This window comes from Falco cherrug, chromosome 20 (assembly GCF_023634085.1).
Source record: "Falco cherrug isolate bFalChe1 chromosome 20, bFalChe1.pri, whole genome shotgun sequence".
NCBI classification, from domain to species: domain Eukaryota; kingdom Metazoa; phylum Chordata; class Aves; order Falconiformes; family Falconidae; genus Falco; species Falco cherrug.
In genome coordinates, this window is record NC_073716.1 from 4,026,541 (window position 1) to 4,045,781 (window position 19,241).

Here is a 19,241-nt window from a genome sequence, read left to right on the forward strand (position 1 = left end):
TGCCCCCAGCATCTCCCACCCCACCTTCCTCAGGCCTCCCAGTACCAGCCTGGCTGCAAGCAGAGCGCCCTGGCCCATCACCCCCCCCCCAAAAAAAAGGGAGGGGGGGGTCCTTAGGGAGGCGCAGAGCTCCCCTGCACCTCCCCCCTCCTCCAGCCGGTGCCCCTGAAGAGTCGTGTATCTTTATTACTTTTATTTAAATGGAATTTCAAGCTCCTCTGTTTTTATTCTGTTCCCTCTTAAAACAGCCCCTCACGCCCCAGGAGGGGCTGGCGCTCGGGGAGAACCGTGTTTTACCTTTATTTAAACCAAAAAGGCAGCACTGGGGGGGTGACGGGGGGCTCATCCTCCAGAGAAACACCCCCACCCCCCACCCACGCAACCCCTGCCCTGTGCACTGCCTGGCTCCAGCCTCAACAGGGAAAGTTTCCATCTTCTTTTAAAAAAAAAAAAAAAAAAAAAAAAAAATCCCCCAAAACAGTTAGAGGGGAGGGTTTAGTACCCCCGCAGCGAGCCCACCTTCCTCCTATAGTACAAGCTTTTTACAACGTACAAAATAGATCAGTAACTACGGTTAATGTCCAGCCCACCCCGGTACTGCAAGTAAATACAGAGAATCCAGCCTGGTACCAACAGTCGGACAGGGGAGTGTGTAAGGCAAAACGTCAGCGGAGCCCCCCCAGCGCGGGGGCTGTGGCCCCAGCTCCCTCCCCACATTCCCCCCCTGCCACAGAAGAAAAAGAACAAACCACCACCCCACCCCCGGTTTCCTCCACGGATAATTAGTGTCTTCCCGTTAAAATGCTCAAAGTTTGGTGATTTAGCGTTAAAAGCCGGGGTGCCGCCGCCGGGCACCTCCTCGCCCCATCAAAACCCCGTGGTGTGAAAAGGCTGCGGTGGGTTTGGGGGGTGATGCTGCCGGAGGGGTGTGGGGGGTGGGAGCAGAGAAAGGGGGGTGTCCCCCCCCCCAGCTTCAAGCCACCTCGTGGCCCCCAGCCCCTGCCCAGGGCTGTGGGGGTCTCCCTGGATGGTCCCTGTCACCCCCCTGCTCCTCCACTGGCTCCTGTGCAAAAAAGCAATCGGCTGCGCCGGAGTAACGAGGCTCTGCCGGTGCACCCCAGCTCCCGCTCGCTCCACCGCCGGCGCAGCCGGTGATCACGCAGCGCATCCACCCCCTGCCCTACCCCAGCTCCTCTCCGAGCCCTCGCTCTGCCCCAGCCCCGAGGGATCGGGCACTGAGCCACCTCCGGTCCCAACTGCCCCAAGTCCTCGCGCCTGGCTCCCAGGCTGCGGCTGGACGTGGGATCCTGGCCCGAACCGGGATCTGCGACGAACGAGGAGGAAAGGACCCAGGCGGGTTTGCCAGCAAGGTCCCCGAGTCCCGGGGGAGATGCATAGATGAGGGTGGGCTGGCGGAGAGAGCTGGGCTGGAGGTATCTGCTCGTCCTGGTGCAGCTGGGAAAACCAAAGACGCTGGAAGTTTCTCATGCAGGATCCTGGGGGGCAGGGAGGTGGGGAGGGTCCGCCTGAGGAAGGGGGAGGAGGTTCGTCTCTCTGCTCAGGAACAATCCGCCTGTGCAGCCCGCTTTCACCTGGGGATGGGGGGCAGGGGGGGGGCCCCACGTGTAGCTGAAAGACAAGAAAGACCATTGAAACCAGAACCTGCACAGAGATGGTGGGCACGGCGTGCCCCGCGCTGCTGGCACACGCTGGAAGCCACCAGCACCAGCTCAGCGGATCAGCACCCCGGTGCTCCGCAGAGCAGGATCCGACACGTCTGCCTTCCCTCCTCCACATCCTCACGCCAGCAGCCCCCCCACCCCCACCCCAGCATACTCCCTGCAGAGATCTGGAGCCTGGGATTTGCGACTCAAAACCAGCCGCTGCAGCACGCATGGAAAGCTCAGAGCTTTTCAAATCCACATTAAACATTCATCGCTCTAAAAATAAACGAGCATCCCATTCTCCCCGGAGTCTCCTCCAGGATCCGCAAGGCTGACGCGCAGCAGCGGTGCAGCAAGGGCACTTTGCGCTGTGCCGCCAGCGCCAGGTCCAAGCACCATTGCTCAGGGCCACACCAGTCAGGCCTGTACTGGGATGCACTGGGGGGCTCTTCACCCCCCACCCCCCCCAGCCCCTGCCCAACACCAGCTTTGGCCACAGGGGCGGCTGCTGGGGTCGTTTTGTAACCGCTCCAGCACCAAAGGTGCTGAGCGCAGGCAGGAACGAGCCCTGCGGCATTTCTCTGCACAGGCTCAGCAGGCAGAAGAGGGGGCAGGTGGGACGGGACGCAGGCACAGCCCAAACCCTCGGGGCCCCCCCTCACAGCCCAAATCCTCAGGGCCCCCCCCCCCCAAGCGCAGCAGGCTGCCCTGGGGGCTCCAGGGAGCGTGTGCAGGCCCCCGGGCAACGCTGCTGCATGGGGAAGGACTGTGATCAGGAGCCTGGGGCGGCTCACACCAGCCCCTACGTGATCCAGCCTGAGCAAACAAGGCAGCAGCTGTCACTGCTGTCACCTCCTGCCACCCTCGAGCACCAGCCACGAGGACCCCTCCTCCTCCCTTACCTCTGTTTGTTTTGCTGGGGTAGATTCTCTGGAAGTATTTATATTCTTCTGGGGCTGGGAAGTCTTCGACAGGGTGAAAGGAGTATTTGGATTCGAAGTCATCTGCGGAGGAGGGGGGAGAAATGGGCAGGTCAGCGAGGGGGGCTCCGACAAGCACAGCGAAAGCTGAAGGGCTTGGCTCCACGTTGGGGGCTCCCCCCAGCTCCAGCCCCCCAGGACAGCAGCGGCTACAGTGAGCACAGATCCGTGCCCGGGGTCCCACCCGGGGTCCCACTCACCCAGGAACGCTCTGACGGTGGAGATGGAGTCCCGGTGCCCGTTCCGCACCGGTGGAGGCGGTGGTGGTGGCCCGGCCGGGGTCCTTGTGGGCGGTGGTGGCGGCTTCCCTCGGCTCGGGGGCTCGGCGGAACCATGCAATCTGTAGGGGGGGCGGGGGTGGGGGGGCGTCACGCCCCCCATTTCGCAGCATCGGCGGAGGGGGTGGCGGAGCTGCAAGGAGAGCTGGGTCAGCACCGGCACGGCCCACCGCAGCCTGCCAAGGCACGGCATCCCCAGGGCAAACCCTCCCTCCGGCAGCGGGGCCAAGGACATCCTCCGAGGTAGCTTTCCAGGCCAGCTGCTGAGCCAGGTCGCTCCAGCGGCCAAAGTGGCCGCCCAGGGATGCTCCTACGCGCGCCCAGAGATTTCCTGCTCGCTCCTGACATCTGCATTCCTCCCGTCAGCTGCAGCGGAGGGGACTGGCCAGCCTGCTCCCCGCTGGCTCCCCGCCCACCCCCAGGGGGGCTGCTCCAGCCCCAGCACGACCCAGGTCACCTTCAGCATGAGAAGGGGTCCAAGGACCAGCTCCGAGCCTGCACACACCAGGGTTTGAGGGCAGCGGCTCCACATGGAGCCAAGATGCAGCCTGGCCCGGCTGGGAAGCTGCGTCCACACGGCCGCCAAGGCAGCGACAGGACCCAGGGCCCCTCCAACCCACCTCTCGCTCCTGCCCAGCCTCCCACAGACGCACAGTGGCAGTTCATGCTCTTCATTAAGCTAATTACACACAGACTAACAGAGCAGATCCCCAGCTGTAACTCAAAGGAGAGATTCTGGCAGGGCCGGAAGGACAGAGCGGCTTGGCAGGGGACCAGGCGGGAGCTGCGGTCTGGACGCGGAGCCCAGGAGCGCAGGGGGGGGGCACCGGGGCAAAGCTGTCACCGCTCCTGGCAGCAGGGACATGCTCACACCCAGCTCCATGTGCAGGGGGGCAACAGCTAGTGGTTCTCACGAAGTCACCCCTCTTCGTGGTGCCTGCCACCAAAATGCCTGCACCAGAGGTGACAGAGCCTTCACTGCCAACTGCGCTCCAAATGACGCAGTGCCAAAAGCAGCCCGGAGAGGAGCAGGATTGTTCCCCAGGGCTGAGCGAGGGTGTCTGGCTGCACCACCAAGGGAAAGGCTTCTTCCTTCTCTGCCACAGCTTTTTGTCGCTACCCCAGTGACATTTAGGAAGCTCACGGGGAGCAACCACAGCGTGCACAGCTCTGGCTCCACCACGTTCTGACCTCCCACCCCGGGAGGACACAGCAACCTCACGGGCAGGAGCTGCCCAGCCGCAACCCCCTGCCAACATCAGGCCTGAAAGGAGCCAAACAAACAAAGGACAGGACCAAGGACACGTATTAAACATGACAGTCCAGCTACTGCCCCTGGCTCAACCCCTACGCTGGCTGCCACGTGCAGAAGCGTCACTGCGCCCCAGCGCTGACTCTTCCCCCAGCATCTGCTTCCAGATACCAAAGACCCCACGGGCAGGTGGCCGCAGTCTGACCCACCACGGCCGCTCCTGGGTGCAACGGAGCCAGGCTCAGCAGAGCGAACGGTTTTTACCTGCTCCCCGGCTGGGGGGGTCTCTGGCCGGCGGAGGGGGGCGACTGCTCTGGAGAGACGGGGAGGCTGAAGCAGGTGGCGGTGGTGCCAGACCCCGCAAAGCGCCCGGCGTCTTCCTGTGCAAGGAGTTGTGTCTCTGCGGCAGCTCTGGGGCGGATTCGTTGATGGGGCTGGAAGGGCCGTTGGGGACACTGGGGGGTTGCCGATAAGGGGGCGGCGGGGGGGCGAGAGACTGGCTCTGAGCCCCCGACCCCGTTCGGATACTGACTGGGGAGGGAGGGGGCTTGATGGGTGGTGGAGCAGGGGGTCCGTCCCTGCTCACGGGCAGTCGCTGTCCCGGGGTGGGCGGCAGGGGCTTCTCTCGGTTGTAGGAAGAGGCCTTGGCGCTGTGCGCCGGCGGGGGGGCCGGAGGGGCGGCAGCACGGCGTCCCGGCGGGGGAGGCGGCGGGGCGGAGGAGCTGTGCTTCATGCCGGTGCTGCTGGTGGTGTTGGGCCGGGAGAGATCCGGCAGGGAGGGCCTCTGCGTGCGCGGCAGCTCCGGCGGAGAGCCCCGGCTGTTGTCAGCATCATCTTGAGGTCGGCTGTTGCTGGCCGGCACCGGGGGCCTGGGGGCGGCTGCTCTGGAGCCGGGGACTTGCAGGGTTTGCTTACTGGAGCTGTCTGCGGTGAAGGAAAGCAGAGTGACTGGCCAGGCACGGCACGGGCCGGGAAGACGGCGAGAGCGACGTGTGGCGCTCGTTCCCGAGCCTGCGCAGAGCGCGGGGCAGCCTGCCCGCTCGGCCGAGGAGGGCCAGACCGTGCGGAACGCTGTCTGGCACAGGCAGGGAGCTGGCACCGCGCTCAGCCACACACAGCTCCTCTCTCACCACTGCTATTCGCTCTCTGGCTTGCTGGAAGGCAGGTTGCCACAGAAAATAGCAGAAAGAAACGTTCAGCAACACACACGACTCCCGGGCCCTCCAAGGAGGTTTGTGTCATGGGACGCTGCGGTGTGCAGAGAGCGCAGCTTGCCTGCGGCCACACGTGGCGTGTTGATGTGGGGGTCCCTGCCTCTACCCAGCTGAAATTCCCAAGCAAACACGGCAAGATCCTCAACCCCCTCCTGCTCGGGAGCCTTCCCAGGGAACCTCCGTGCAAACCACAGACAGGGGCCATTACCTGAGCTGTCCTTCGCTCCCACGGGTCTGAGCTTGGGCACACCGCCTTGGAAGAGGCCGCCCTTCGCCTGGATTGCAGCTGAGCTAGAGCTGTAGCTGCCGCCACCACTGCCCTTGGGCTCTGAAAGGAGAGGGACAGGGACAGGGAGGTTAAGCCCGGTATTATCAGCTCCTCCAACGAGGAGCTGCTGGAAACCAGATGGGCGACAGCCCAGAAACCATCCTGAAGGGCACGGCAACACCCGGCGTGGGGCTGAGGGCCTCCCGGGTGCAGGCCAGGTGGGTACTCACTCTCTAGGATTGGTGCGCTCCGGTCGTTGATTTGTGTCACTTTCCTTAGCTTGGTCCCTTTACAGATGTCCTGCAGGAGGGCCCCACGGCCTCGCTGCTCCTCTCGGCTCAGTTTCGGCAGCTCTGTGTTTGCCTGGAGATTAAGAAGCAGCTCAGCAGCTCGCCTGTGCACAGACATCCTGATCCACCTTCCCACTCCGCTGAGCCCAGAAGCACTCCCACCCCCTGCTGGCAAACAGCCTTCTCCGGGGGCTCTTTTCCCGATGGAGAGAGGGGGCTGCCCCAGGAGGTCACGCTGTTCTTCTACAGAGTGAGGCTGAGACCCCGTCCTACCTAGAGCCAAGGCTCAGCTCAGTTACAACCACGTGCGAGACCCCCCGCTCTCCACTCCAGGCCATCGTGGAGCAGAAGGTCCTAACGCACAGCGCAGGCCCTTCCTCTGCCGCAAGGGAAACTGAGGCGCAGCCCACAGCCCACCTGACGCTCTCGTAGGTTGGACTTGAGGAGGTCCAGAGACAATAGAGGAGCCCCTGGCAAGCGGCACCATGCGGAGACGGGCCACCTGCCCACCCTACAACCCTACCTGACTGAAGGTAGGAGGCGGCGGGGGGCCAGGCGGCGGCGGCGGTGGGGGAGGAGGGATCGGCATCCTGGCCCAGCTCCCAGCAGCTCCGGCGGCTCAGTGCTGGGGGCTAGCCTGGTCACTCATGCCTGCGGGAAGGGAGGAAGCGGTCAGGGACTGGAAGGGAAAGCTGGCAAACTGGCCACCAAGAAACATGGCCCCAGGCTAGCGTGCTAGTGCCCTGGGCCTGGAGCTCACACGGAGCAGAGAGGGGCTGGGGCTGTTCTCTCCCAGCTGGCTCAACAGGGTCTCCAGATTCTCCCAAGACTCCAGAGCAGCAGGTCCCAGAGGTGGGAGCCAGCAGGATCCCCCACCCCAAATTTCCAGGGCCCCCACCCCAGCACAGAGCCTGCTGCTGAAACCCAGGACACTTTTCGCACGACCGCCTCGCTCAGTAGAGAAAACCCAGCCAAGCTAATCCTGCTCCATCAATCCAGCTCCTTTATCTGCAGCCGGAGGCTGCTCACGTGGAAGCGCGACAGGAGCCCAAAGCCTACAGCCCGTCAGCAGGCACCACGGCCAGCCCTGGCACGCGTCCCCAGCAGGTCCCTCCGGCCACGAACGCCGTTCAATCTGCCAGACGGATCACCAAGCAGAAGGCAGACGAAGCGGCACGGTGCTGTCCTGTGGCACAAGGAGAATCACTCCTGCCCCCAAACAGCCCTGACAGATAAGGCAGGTTTTCCCAACCCCTCCGATCCTCCAACATCCCAACACCCGAAGGCTGGCTGCGCCCCGCTCCATCCCCACAGCTCCAAAGCGCCCCTTGAAGCTGTCCAAGTAGCAGCAAAACGAGCTTTACCAACATCGGCCTGACTAGATTTCAACCCACCGCATCACAAGCCCCAAACGAACCTGTCCCGCACCACGGCTTACCCAGAACAGCCATTCCCACAGCCCCACAGCCCCAAAGCCCCCCTCGAAGCTGTCCAAGCAGCAGCAAAACGAACGTTACCAACATCGGCCTGATTAGATTTCAACTCACCGCATCACAAGCGCAAAAGGAGCCTGTCCCGCACCACGGCTTACCCAGAACGGCTCCCAGCCTGCACAGGTCGGGGTCCCCAGAGCCCGGCAGCTCCGGTTGGCAGCGGAGACGGAGCACAGAGGAAGCAGGGACAGGAAAAGGCACCTGAATCACCGGGAGATCACAGGATGGGCCCCTGGCAAGCTCGTGCTTCTGACAGCAGCAGGCAGGTAGGGCTGTCCCGGCAGCACCGGCTCAGGGAATAGGAATGTGATGACTGGAGGCCTCACTCGCCACCCCGGGAGTTTCGGGTGCCCAGGGCAGACCAAAAGGCAGGGGATAAATGCCCCTTTCTGAACCGCAGATGTCTTTCCCCCAGGAAAACCTGTTCCCTAACCATTAAAGGGGACCACAATACCAACCCGAGGTAAGAACAGGACAGTTTCACACCTGCAGCTTCCGACTTGTGATCCCTGACCTCCAGGGCAGGTGACCAGAGAGGTCACAGACACATCCACCACGACAGTGAAAGTTTCTTGACGACCCAGGCACTGAAACCCAGGTGCCCACGGCCTTTGAAATGGTTTGTATCAGATATTAAAATCCAGATCCCTTCTAAGACTCGCCTTCTACTAGAAAAAACACAATTTACTGATGCTACAGTACGTGGAAGCCAGAAGAAGACCTGGCCCATCCTCACATGTGACGTTCCCACTCCCCATCACGGCAGAGGTGTGAGAACAGGAGAAATGGACCAGCAGCATCTCTGCGATGCCAGCGGCTCCCCTGCCCTCAAGCGAACCACCAGCTCTCTGCGGTTCAGGAAAAGAAATAAGTAAACTGCCTTTTAATTAAAAACAGCTCCTCTACTGAGTGAGAAACTCCTCAACTACAGACACCCTCTCTCTGGGAAGACATCCCTCCCTCTATCTTCTGGCCTTTTTAAAGTCACTCGAGATGGCAAGTTCTCCGGTGGCACCAGCCACACCTCTGCGGAGCCGGGAGCTGCAGGAACTCGAACCCACCGGGACTCAGCAGGTCCTTGCCCACCCCACTGGGGAGGCCAGGGACGCCAGCTCACTCCTGCCTCCCGGAAAACCCTCCCCTGACACCTCCAAGTGCCACTTTGCGCCAGACCAACCTCGAGGCCTCACACAAAAAAGCCCAAATCCCCGGATTTCTGCAGCCCCACCAAGCCAGGCTGCTCTGCAGACTGGAACAAAGCCCAGCAAACCCATTTGGCCTGTACCTTTCCCACCAAAGCAAGATCAGAGACGGCTCATAATGTGCTCGTCTGGGACCCGCCGGCGCTGCCAGGACATGTTGCAACAGGAGCGCTTTTCCCCTGTGCTCCTGCCCACCCTGCAGCGGGACCACAGGGCCAGGACGGCGCGAGCTGCTGCCAGGGCAGAGCGTGACGTCGGGGGACGGCGTGATGGCGTCGTGGCATGACAGGCAGGAGGGCCCCGGCCTTGTTTGAACACCAGCAGCTGGAGGTGATTAGCAGAGATACAGCTGAGAAACGTGTCAGGTAATGAGACTCCTGACTCGGTCTCATGTGTCACAGGCCTGAGCCAGCACCGGAGCGGTGCCAGCGCTGCGGGCCGTCACCTCTGCTCCTGATCCATGGGAACAGAAAACACCCACACATCGTCTGCCCGTTACGCTCCTGCTCCAGCTGGTTACTCACGGGGTGACACTCCCCACCCAGCTCTGCACCTCGACAGCACGTGGGGGTCACAGGAGCCCCTTCAGATACTTCTGCGACAGGGACACACCGCCTCGCTGTACACAGACGGGCGGACAGGGGTTTGTTGGCTGTCAGAAAACAAGGCAGTGCCACATCTGCAAGGGGAGCACGCTGCTCAGGTCCCCCTCTTTGCCCTGCTGCTCCCCACGTAAGCCCCACATCAGGCAGAGCGACTAGGGACAATCCCACAGCGACGTTACCTCCTGTAAACACAGGGGAGGAGAGGGGTATTTCTACAAAGAAAACCATGAGTCATTACCTCCCCGTATCTAACATGCCCTTAAAACTAGTGCTGCACCGAAACCCGCATTCAGATAAAGGCTCTGACCTAGAAGAGCGAGAGGAGGGGAGAGAAGAGTTTAAGCTAAAGCAGCTTGAGGATAAACTGGAGCTGAATTCCCGAGAAACAGGTCATTTCGTTTCAGCACACGGCCCCATTCAGGTTGTGGATTAACAGCAAAGGTCACATTGAAAAACCAAAATCAAGAGGCACCGAACTCAGCACATGGAGGCTGCTGCTTATTTCATACCATGAGAAAAGCCGAGACCTCTGGGTGGGAACGCTGGAGTGATTTGTGTCTGTCTTTAAAATAAAGCCTAGATCTTTAATGTTCATGAAGACAGACACAGCTGATAAAGATTAGGGAGACACAAGCTAAATCCTCCAGGAAAAAAAAAAAAGGAGGGGGTTCTCCCAGCTCTGCTTACCACCCCTTAATGTCTGGCGTATGCCTTACGGAAACCATGCCCTTTAAAACAATGCTGCTCCGACAGCCGACTTCTCTGCATTTCTTCTCCTTTGTTCTTCGTTACCAGGGATCCTTTCACCAAGCCAGATCTGAGCCTTTGAGAGCTCCATATGCCGCCACGGCAGCTCCCTGCACTTGCAGGGAAAGTGGTTTGAAAGACCTGAATCGGGGTGGCGAGAGAGACACAGCTAGATCAAAGCGCAGAGGAGAGCTTGTCTTCGGTTAAGCCGGGAGGGGCAGGTTTGCACGTTAGCTTTCCTTTTAAAATGAAAAAAACAAAACGCAAGAAAGCTGTGAGAAAACCAGGAGGAAGGCGACGTGTGAAAAGCTATCACTTTGGAGGAGAGCGGGCTCACTAAAATCGAGGTGACCCTGCAGAAAGCTGCTCCCAGCAGCCACGCCGGGTGTCACCGGCACCGCAGACCCCTCGCCCCATGGTGGCACTGACCACGGTGGAAGATCCTGGAGCGTTTTGAGTTGGCACTCCCCTGCCAACCCTGGGTTCAAAACACTGTTAAAAGCCCAGGATGTGCCATTCAGCAGCCCCTCTCTCCTGTAAAACAGCTGAATTAGCCACATCTGGCCTGGACTACACACCACGGTTTTCAGGAGTTCGGTTGGTTGGATTTTTTAGGTGTTTTTCAAGTCCCCATTTGCCGTGAAGGGAAATGAAATGCCTTTTCCAGCAAGCAGCCCTGGATTCTGCTCATCCCTCGGGGTGGGGGGGTTGCTTTTTTAGCAGGACAGGCAGCAGTGACCTTCAGACGCAGTAAGCGCGTTTCCTCGCTTTTCAGGGGGATTTGGGCGCTGGGGCGGATTTGTATTTCACAGCTACACTCGCTGCTGCGGCGAGGCCGCATTTGCAAACCCGAGATGAAGCGCTTCATCCTCAGGGAGGCAGCGGCTTTGAACTGCAGATCAAGAGGAATTTCCAGCCCTCTGATGTCGGCTGCAGAATGTGGCTGCACCGGTTTGGGGACGACTTCCAAGGCTGGACCTCTTAAACACCCTCCCTCCCACCCCGCCTCGCAGGGCGCCTTTATCTTCCACCTCTTCCCATCCAAACCCTCAGTTCCTCATTACCCTGAGTGCAGCCCTTCCAAATTCAGAGCCTGTCCTCCAAAGCCTGACATTTCTGCCCGTTCCTGAGGAGCGAGGGCTTCGGCAGCACTGAAGATGCGACATAAATAATTTATCCTGAAAGACAGCCATCACAGGATTTAAGGTCATTCAGGCTTTTAAAATCGTATCAGCATGCTTTAAGAGAGTGAGCTGCCATCTCGATTTGGAGCGTCTCAAAGAGCTGGTGCATCGCTGCGTGCAGACAGACAGACACACTCCAGCCCCGCGGGACTCAGACATTCACTGTGAATTATTAACAACCCACGGTCACTGACAATGCATTTTTAACAAAACCCCGAACACAACAGTTTCTAATGCCTCAGGGCCGAATTCCACAGCCCTTGGTGCTTCCCCAGCCCCGACCATCGGACCCCGGAGTCGGGCTGTCCTTTAGCAGCTTTCCACCCAGCTCAGCTCGGTGCACTTGGCAGAGGAAACCTTTAATCAGGAGCAAGGAATCGTGTCCCGACATTAGGCTGCAGCCAAGGGAAGAGCAGGAAGAGCCTGTCCCAGGAGGGCCCACAGACTTCCCTGCCTCTCCTTGTCCCATGTGCCAGGCGAGAAGGGAAAGGAAGCCGGGGAGGGAGAGGTGGCACACGAGGGGACTGGGCAGGAACCGCTCTGAACCACCGCTCTCCGACGGACATCTCCGATTGTTTCAGCGGGAGGAAGCAGCGGGAGACGCAGGGACTTCCCGGCTGCTTTGACGGTGACCCACGGCTGGGAATAACGTGCTGCACAGCCCACGCCTCGCAGAGAACAATACGCCGCTGAATGGAAAGCGGCTCCTGAGCCTGGTGGTGTTAGTCTAGAGGTCAGATTAAAATGCCTTTTTATCGACTGCCAACAATGCACCGTCCCCTTCACCGTCGGCTCCAAACACCGTCTGCACGTTTAGAGCAAATGAAGCCTGCACGTTGGAGCTGACAGAGCTGGGAGCTAATCGAGGTGCAAGGCAGCAAGGAAAATACCGGTGGCCTCAGGCTGCTCCGAGCAGGACGAGGAGCAGAGAAGAGCTCCAGCCACCTCCAAGAGCTTTTTAAAGCCCCCCAGCAGTGCCGGGGCTCGCTCACACCAGGCTGGTTCAGAGGCAGCTGCATCTAAGGCTCCCCGCACAGCAAACCCGACGCAGCGTCAAGTCTTTGGTCTCCACCAGGCTGAGGCTGCCCGCGGTACCAGTGCAGAGCCAGGCCCACCCCCCCAACCGTCAGTCCAAACCAAGAGCACGCAAAGTTATCTGTAAAACAGCACCAGGCGCTCCACGGGGCAGAGCTTACAGCACCAGCGAGCCTTACACGGGAGCAGGCACCCAGTCTCCAGCTCCAGCCTGCCACCCTGAGTTGACGCCGTCAGCTGCCGCAGCCGTCTACTGATGCTGGTCTGAGTCACGAGGTAGGGACAGCAAAATGGTCCAGGTGAAACCTTCTGCCAAAAAAAGCACATTAATTGGACGGGACCCCGCTGAAGGCCACGCTTTCAAACCAAAACCCTGAGCCAAGCTCTTCTGCCAGGCTCACCCCGACATCCGAGCGGCTGGCACCAAACCAACCCGCCCTCTCAGCCGACGCAACGCCAGGCCAGCGCTGAAGGGCTGACATTTCTGCATCCTCATCCTCCTCCTCTGTCCCTCGGGAGCGGTGGCCCTGCCCAGGCACACGGGCCCAGCAGACAGCCCCTCTGCAAGAGGTTCACTGCGCCCCGAGACCGAACGGGCTGCGCGGCTATCTTAGGAAAAAAGCCTCTGCTCAGTCCCCCGGCCCCCATCCAGAGAGTTTGGTTATAACCGTAAAGAAAAAAAAAAAAATATCCGTGGAAAACCCATGAGCTACACTCACACACACGCTGCCTGGAGGTCGGCTCTGCTCAAGAGCCTGGATGGAGAATAACCATGCCTTTAAAGTACCGCAGGGCTGGCTCCAACTTAAACCCCCGTACCAGCCTCCGCCTGTGTTTAAACACGCGGCTTAAGGCTGAGACCCCGCCGTAGCCCGCAGCGGCCGCCCTCCTGCTCTGCCTGTGGCCCTTCGGCCCCTTCGCTCAGCAAGGCAGCACCCAGGGCTGGGTTGGTTGCCCTGCCCTGGCCAGGAGCCTCCTTGGCAGCTAGCCCTCCGGCCCTTGTCCCCTGCTGGGGTCTCTCCCACCTCCGGCCAGGCATCCCTGAGGCTCCCACCCTCGTCATCTGCCGACGAGGACTGCGGGGAGGCTGAGGGCAGAGACCTCCACCTTTGGTCCCTTTTGCCACCCTCCTCCTGCAGGCCAGAGGTGCTGGGGCTCTGCCTGCTCGCCCACCTCCCGCGCCGACTCTTTTGCAAGCGCTGCTCCGAGCCCGGCTGCGGGAAGCAGCCCCGAAGGAGACAAGCGGAGCCGGGCTGGAGCGCGAGGTCTCCTGCTGTTCCACAAAACTCAGCCAAGTATTCTCAGGGTTTTCCTAGGCAAAGGCCAAGCAGAGATGCGCCGACTCACAATCCAGAATACACAGGACAAGTAACCGAGGCAGAGTGCAAGTCACTGGGTGCTGTCGGGAGGTGCCTGCTGGAAGGGTGCAGTCCCCGCCGCGGAATAAAGTCACCCCGAACCACCCCAAAGCCACAGCGACCTCGCAGAGAGGAAGCAGCCACTAGGAAAACCACTGCTGACTGCTTCTAAAAAATCAAATTGGCTAAAGAAACGCATCCTTCCTGCAACCAAGTTTGCACCCCGAGTCATTAGGAGAAAACTGACGAGCTACCATAGAACGCCCAACACTTAAGTGTTATCTCGGGACACAGGTATACACTTGAGGCTTGTGCAAGACCCTAAAGCTACAGAAACCTTACCAACGGGGCCGATCCACACCGTAGGATCGACAGGATGGCTTAAGGCAAGCGGAGGCCTGGCTGGGGCACGAGGCCGAAGGCGGCGAGGGCCCAGCCCCACCAGCCTTCGCTGTGACAGCCGCAGCTGCAGGAGGTGTAAGAGCACGAAGGAAGTGCCTGTGTCAATGCCAAGGGGAAAGCGAGCCAAGCCCCGTCAGAGCGAGTTCTCCGCACAGTCGGATCTACACTCGGCTGCTTTTCAGGTCGGTAGGTGCCAAGAACACGCTGCAAATTTACAGCCGGCGCAGAGGGAGAGGAGGGCTTGCTTTGAGACGTGATCTAGTAAAAGAGTGTGACAGAGAGACTCGGCAATGGGGTCGGATGGTCCTTGCAGATGCAAGCCCCTCGCTCCCAGGCGAAGCCGCGAGCACACCCCAGCTGTCGACCCCGAGCCCAGCCCAGGCCAGGGAAGCTTTAAGCCCCCACACCTCCAGAGGAACCACCACCGGCCCTGCAGGGAAGGTGCCCGGCTGCTTTGGCCAAAGCAGAGACAGGCCCTGGGCGCAAGCAAGCACAGCGTGCATCGCTGCAGGAGCGCCACGGCAGCGGGTCAGACCCGACAAGGACACTCGAGCGCAGCAGCACCAAACCCCAGCAAGCAGCGTCCTGGGGCGCAGGGCCCGGCATGATGCCCACGTCTCCCCACGGCCCAGACTGCCCGGGGGCCATGCTGCGAGCGAGCTCTGCCAAGCAGCATTTGCAACTTCCCTCACCTGCTCCCACTGGTAAGGGGAAAGCAGAGCTCCCTGCCACCCTCCGCACCTGCCCGGCAGCTTCTCCCCCTTCCCCGCGAGCATCCCTCCCGAGCTGCCTCCGCCCCAGGGCTGCCGGAGGGAGAGTCTGCGCCCAGGGCACGGGGCTGCCGCGGCTCCGGCTGGTGCAGCTGGTCCTGCCGAGCAGCAGGAATCTCTACGGGTTTGATACTGCATGTGGGAGACTCCATGCAGGAGTGGGGATGGACCCAAGGAAGCAGAAAGGCACCCGAGCCCCAGCACCATGCCGGGGCATAGAGCTCCACAGCCTGCAGGAGATCCCCCCAGCAGGTTTCAGCCCCCAGTACTGCAGCCCCCCCCGAGGCCAGTGACAAAAAAGCCGGCTCAGCTTGGGAAAAAGACCATTTAATTTTTGAACCAACCTCGTAACATCAGAGTGAGGAGCAAGCCCTGGGAGCTGCGCTCATGCCAGAGCTGCCCTGGGAAAACGAGCAGGAGAAACCCAAGATGCTCAGCCCTTCATCAGGAGGGCACTTTCCCCGTTCCCTCCTCCCACCTTTGCTTCCCAACAGAAAGCTACTTCTTTGGCAGAGCAAATCTGCCTGCCTTCCAAGCAGCCAGATGTAAGGAAGTAGGTCAGACAAGGACCAGAGCGCCTCGACAACAGCACTTTAAAGCAAAGCAAAGCGGGAAGCGAGCCCTGACCTGGAACATGCCCCGTCACCTTGGTGCTGGTGGAGGTAGGGGGGGAAACCGGCACACCTCACCTCAGAGATAATGCGTTCAGCAAGAGCAGAAAATCTAACAGCAGCAGAGCGGGCACTCTGCGCAGCGGCTTGTGTGTCAGGGTCTCATATCCTGCAGCTGCAGGAGCCGAAAGCTTTGCAGCCTCGCGTGTCGGCGGGCACCGGCCGATCTGCCACAGCGCGTAACCACAGACCTACTTTTCACGGCAGAAACTAACCCAAACAGACCCGATCCACGGGGAAGGGAGGTGGAGGGGCAGGCAGTGGTGGTAAAGGTGGGAGCGGCCAGCCGCGCTCCCCTCCGTGCCACACTCACGACTCGGCGCCGGGCACGACACACACTCTGGATGGCACCGGCTTGGCAAGCCACGGCCGACAGTTCCCATTTGTTCACGGCGGGATGAAGCCAAGCTCTCCCTCGCCCTCCACGGCACAAAGAGGGGTCTGTGCTCCCGGCCCCGGAGCGGCCATGGGAAAACAGGCTCTGCCTCTGCATTCCAGCAACAACGCATGGCTGCGAGCGGGAGGGCCTGCGAGCGGGAGAGCCACCGTGCTGCCTGGCAGCCCGCACCGGCGGGGAGCACGGCCGCCGTCGCGCAAGGTGCAAAGAGGGGATGTCTCCCAGCACGGGGGGGGAGGCTCAGCTGAAGCAGCAGTGCCGAAACACCTTGGGGACACAACACACTCAATAAGCTGAGACAGGCAGGAATGAAGACAGGCAGCCAAGCCACGAAGAGCGGAGGATGCACTCGCCAGGTAGCTTTGCCCCAGAGAGCACGTCCAAGCCAGGGCCAGGCGGATTCACACCTCATCTGCAAACCGAGCCGCCTCCTTCGGCAGCGGAGGCAGGAGTCAGGTCAGATTAGATCCTCTCTGGCAGCCGTCAGCGGGGGCAGCGACACTCCACACCAGAGATCAGGCCAGGCTAGAGCAACCCAGGCGGACACCCATCCGCGGCCAAGTCTGCCAAAGGTAAAACAAGGCCGGTTTGGGATCACGGCACCTCTCCAAGGGCTCCTGCTCAGCCCAGCGTGCAGGCTGTGCTTCATTGAAATGACTTTCATGCAAAACCTCTGCCTCCACCTGGCCCGAGGACGCTGCTGCACTGGCTCCTTGCCACCTTCCCACCGGCCAGCGGGGGTGGGGGAAGTGGCTCCCAGCCGACGTCTTGCCTGGATGCTGAGGTGGGGCAAAAAACCGGAGCAAGGCAGTCACGAGGCGCTCAGCACCCAACATCCACCGTCAGCTGAGGGTCAGGAGGCAGCCGGCATCTCCTCCCTCTGCATCCCACCCTACGGGCCCCCCAGAAACGCTGCCCAAGTCCAAGCAGATGAGGGGGGTGGGCACAGCCTGGGCTCCCGTCCCACTCACCGCAGGGGGGGTACCTGCAGCGGAGCCCTGGCTAACAGCAACAGGGACTCGAGGTAAACCCCTTAAAAGTCTCTGAGCAGTGCTTGGAGAATAAATGGGTTCAGAGGACACAGCGCTGGGCTTGCTGGGGCTTCGGCCTGCACTGCCCCAAACCCCACCCTGGCCACTGCCTCCCCCAGGTCTGGGCTCAGCGCAGCTTCTCCGTGACAGGACAAACGCTAAAACAAGCGACACCTCAACAAGAGCAGAGCCCCAAGGAGGCACAGCTTGGTGTCCAGGCACACCGGCTCATGGATGCAGCCCGCTCACGGGGCTCGTCACCATGCAGCACACGTACCCCGCAGCCTGAACCCAGCCGCATCCCTCCCACGTCGCGGCTGAGGACATCGAGGCACACGGGGAACCCTGCAAACAGAGAGCCAGGGTGGGCGAGAGCTGCTCGCCGGAGCCAGCTGTGCACTCAAGGACAGGCGTGAGCCACATCAATTCTGCTGAGTCTTCGGGGGGGGGGGGGGGGGGGGGAAGGCTGCGGCTGCTCGTGCCACAGCGCTGCTGCGCTCCCTCTGTCCCAAAGGACACGCAGAAAACAATCAGCTCCTTATTTGTGTGCTTCCAACCAGGGCTCTGGAGGGGTCCAAGAGGGTAAAACCCACAGCAGGAATTCAGTCCTCAAGGCTGGGACGCTGCCTGGGCAGTGTCTGGCAGGGGCAGGCGCTGCCGTACAGGCTCCGTGGGTGGGAAGGGGAACACGCAGCGGAGCCGTGTTTACCCAGAGCCGAAGGGAGAGCTCGGCCTCCACCGTGGCGCTCGCAGCACTTCGCTGCCCAGCCAGATGTGCCCCGCGCTCGGGTCTTCGCAGGCAGAGGCTGCTCAGGCCCGCGGTTTGCCGGCACCGGGCCCGGAGGAGCAACCAGACCGCAACGCTGCTTGGGGACCCTGGGCCTGGGCGGTGCCTGGGAGCGCTGTCCCCCGTGTGTCCCCCCCCCCCCCCCGAAGGACACAAACGAGGGCACCCACGGGTGCTGCCCACACGCAGGCCCGGAGCTCCCCCTGTCAGCGTCGCTGGACGGGGGGCAAAGGGACGAACGTGCGGCCACCTTCCCGTGACGCGGGGAGAAGCGGAGTGGGGAGCAGCTCTCCCCGGGACCCCAGCAGAGCACCCCCCGCCGCCACCGGGGCCCGCTGCCAACACCCCCTCCAGCACAGACAACGGCCAGCAGCGCCGGTGCCCCCCCCTGGGCACTGCCCCACGGCCTCCCCGCCCCCCGCTGCCACCGCCCCTGCGGACCCACGGCCACCCCAGCCCTCCTGCGCCCCCCCCAACAGCCCCCGACGCGTCCCCCTGCCCCGAGCAGGCCCCGCACAGACCCCAGCGCAGCCCCGGCCCCCTCGCCCCGCCAAGCCGCACGGCCCCCCGCACGCCCACCCCGAGGCGCCGGAGCCCACGGAGGGCCGCGGCCCCGGCCCGCACAGGCCCCGCCGTGCCCGCCCCGGTGCCCCCGCGCTCACCCGCCGCCCGCGGCCTCCTCCCGCCGCACCCGGAAAACGCGGCCCCGCGGCGCCGTCCGGCCTCCAGCCGCGGCCAAACAAAATGGCGGCCGCCGCCCCTCCTGCGCCCTGCGCCGCACGGACCGGATGTGGGCGGGGCCCGGCGGGGCGGCACGGCCGCGGCGCCATCTTGGAGAGGTCGGGCGGCCATGGTGGGAAGGGCGCGGCGGGCCGCCACCTTGGGAAGGTCACCCGCCGCGGCGGGACTGCCGAGCTCCGCGGGCGGCCTGAGGAGCGGGGCGCCGCAGGGGAGCGACTCCCCGCTGCCAGCCCAGCCGCCGCTCCAGCCCCGAGGTGGCCCGGCTACCGCCAGCAGCTCCGCCCGCCATGTTGGGAAGGGCGAGCGGACACCGGTCGCCGCCATGTTGGGAAGGGCCGGCAGGCCCCTGGTCGTCGCCCATCTTGGGAAGGTCACCGTGGTGGCCCACGCTGCGCCATCTTGAGAAGGTCAGGGGCCGCGCTCGGTGCCGAGAGGCGGGCGGGGGGGCGATGCCCGCGCCCCCCGCTGCTCCGGGCATGACCTCACCCCGGCAGCACGGCGCTGGCGTCGCTCCCCGGCATGACATCAGGAGACGAGCGCTGGGACAGCCTTTTATTGGGGCTCCGCGCCCCCCTACCAGCTTTCTTTCTTTTTTTTTTTTTCCCCTTTTTTTCCTCCTTTTTTCTTAAAAAATAAATGTACAATTCCTGATGGCAGCTCGGTACAAAATATACACGTCTGGGGGGGGGGGGGGGCAGGCGAGCGGGGAGGACATGTACAAAAATAGAGGGGGGACACACACACCTCAGGGGGTCTCTGCACCCCGGCTGGGGGTGGGGGGACACCCCAGGGGGTCCCTGCACCCCGGCCAGGGGGGGATACACGATACCCCGGGGGGTCTCTGCCCCCCAGCCAGGGGAGGGGGGGGTGCA

The 19,241-nt window shown here is 62.2% G+C and overlaps 1 protein-coding gene across 1 annotated transcript; it reads right to left on the minus strand.

Annotated features, from left to right (window-relative positions):
- Positions 1-448: 448 nt before the first annotated feature.
- Positions 449-17,190, minus strand: WIPF2 (WAS/WASL interacting protein family member 2). The gene is given in 10 exon segments (XM_055697765.1): positions 449-1,629; positions 2,567-2,668; positions 2,845-2,995; positions 2,997-3,055; positions 4,439-5,098; positions 5,597-5,716; positions 5,887-6,019; positions 6,470-6,597; positions 16,218-16,373; positions 17,119-17,190. Coding segments are annotated over 8 exon segments (1,332 nt in total). The 5' UTR covers positions 6,536-6,597; positions 16,218-16,373; positions 17,119-17,190; the 3' UTR covers positions 449-1,588.
- Positions 17,191-19,241: the final 2,051 nt, after the last annotated feature.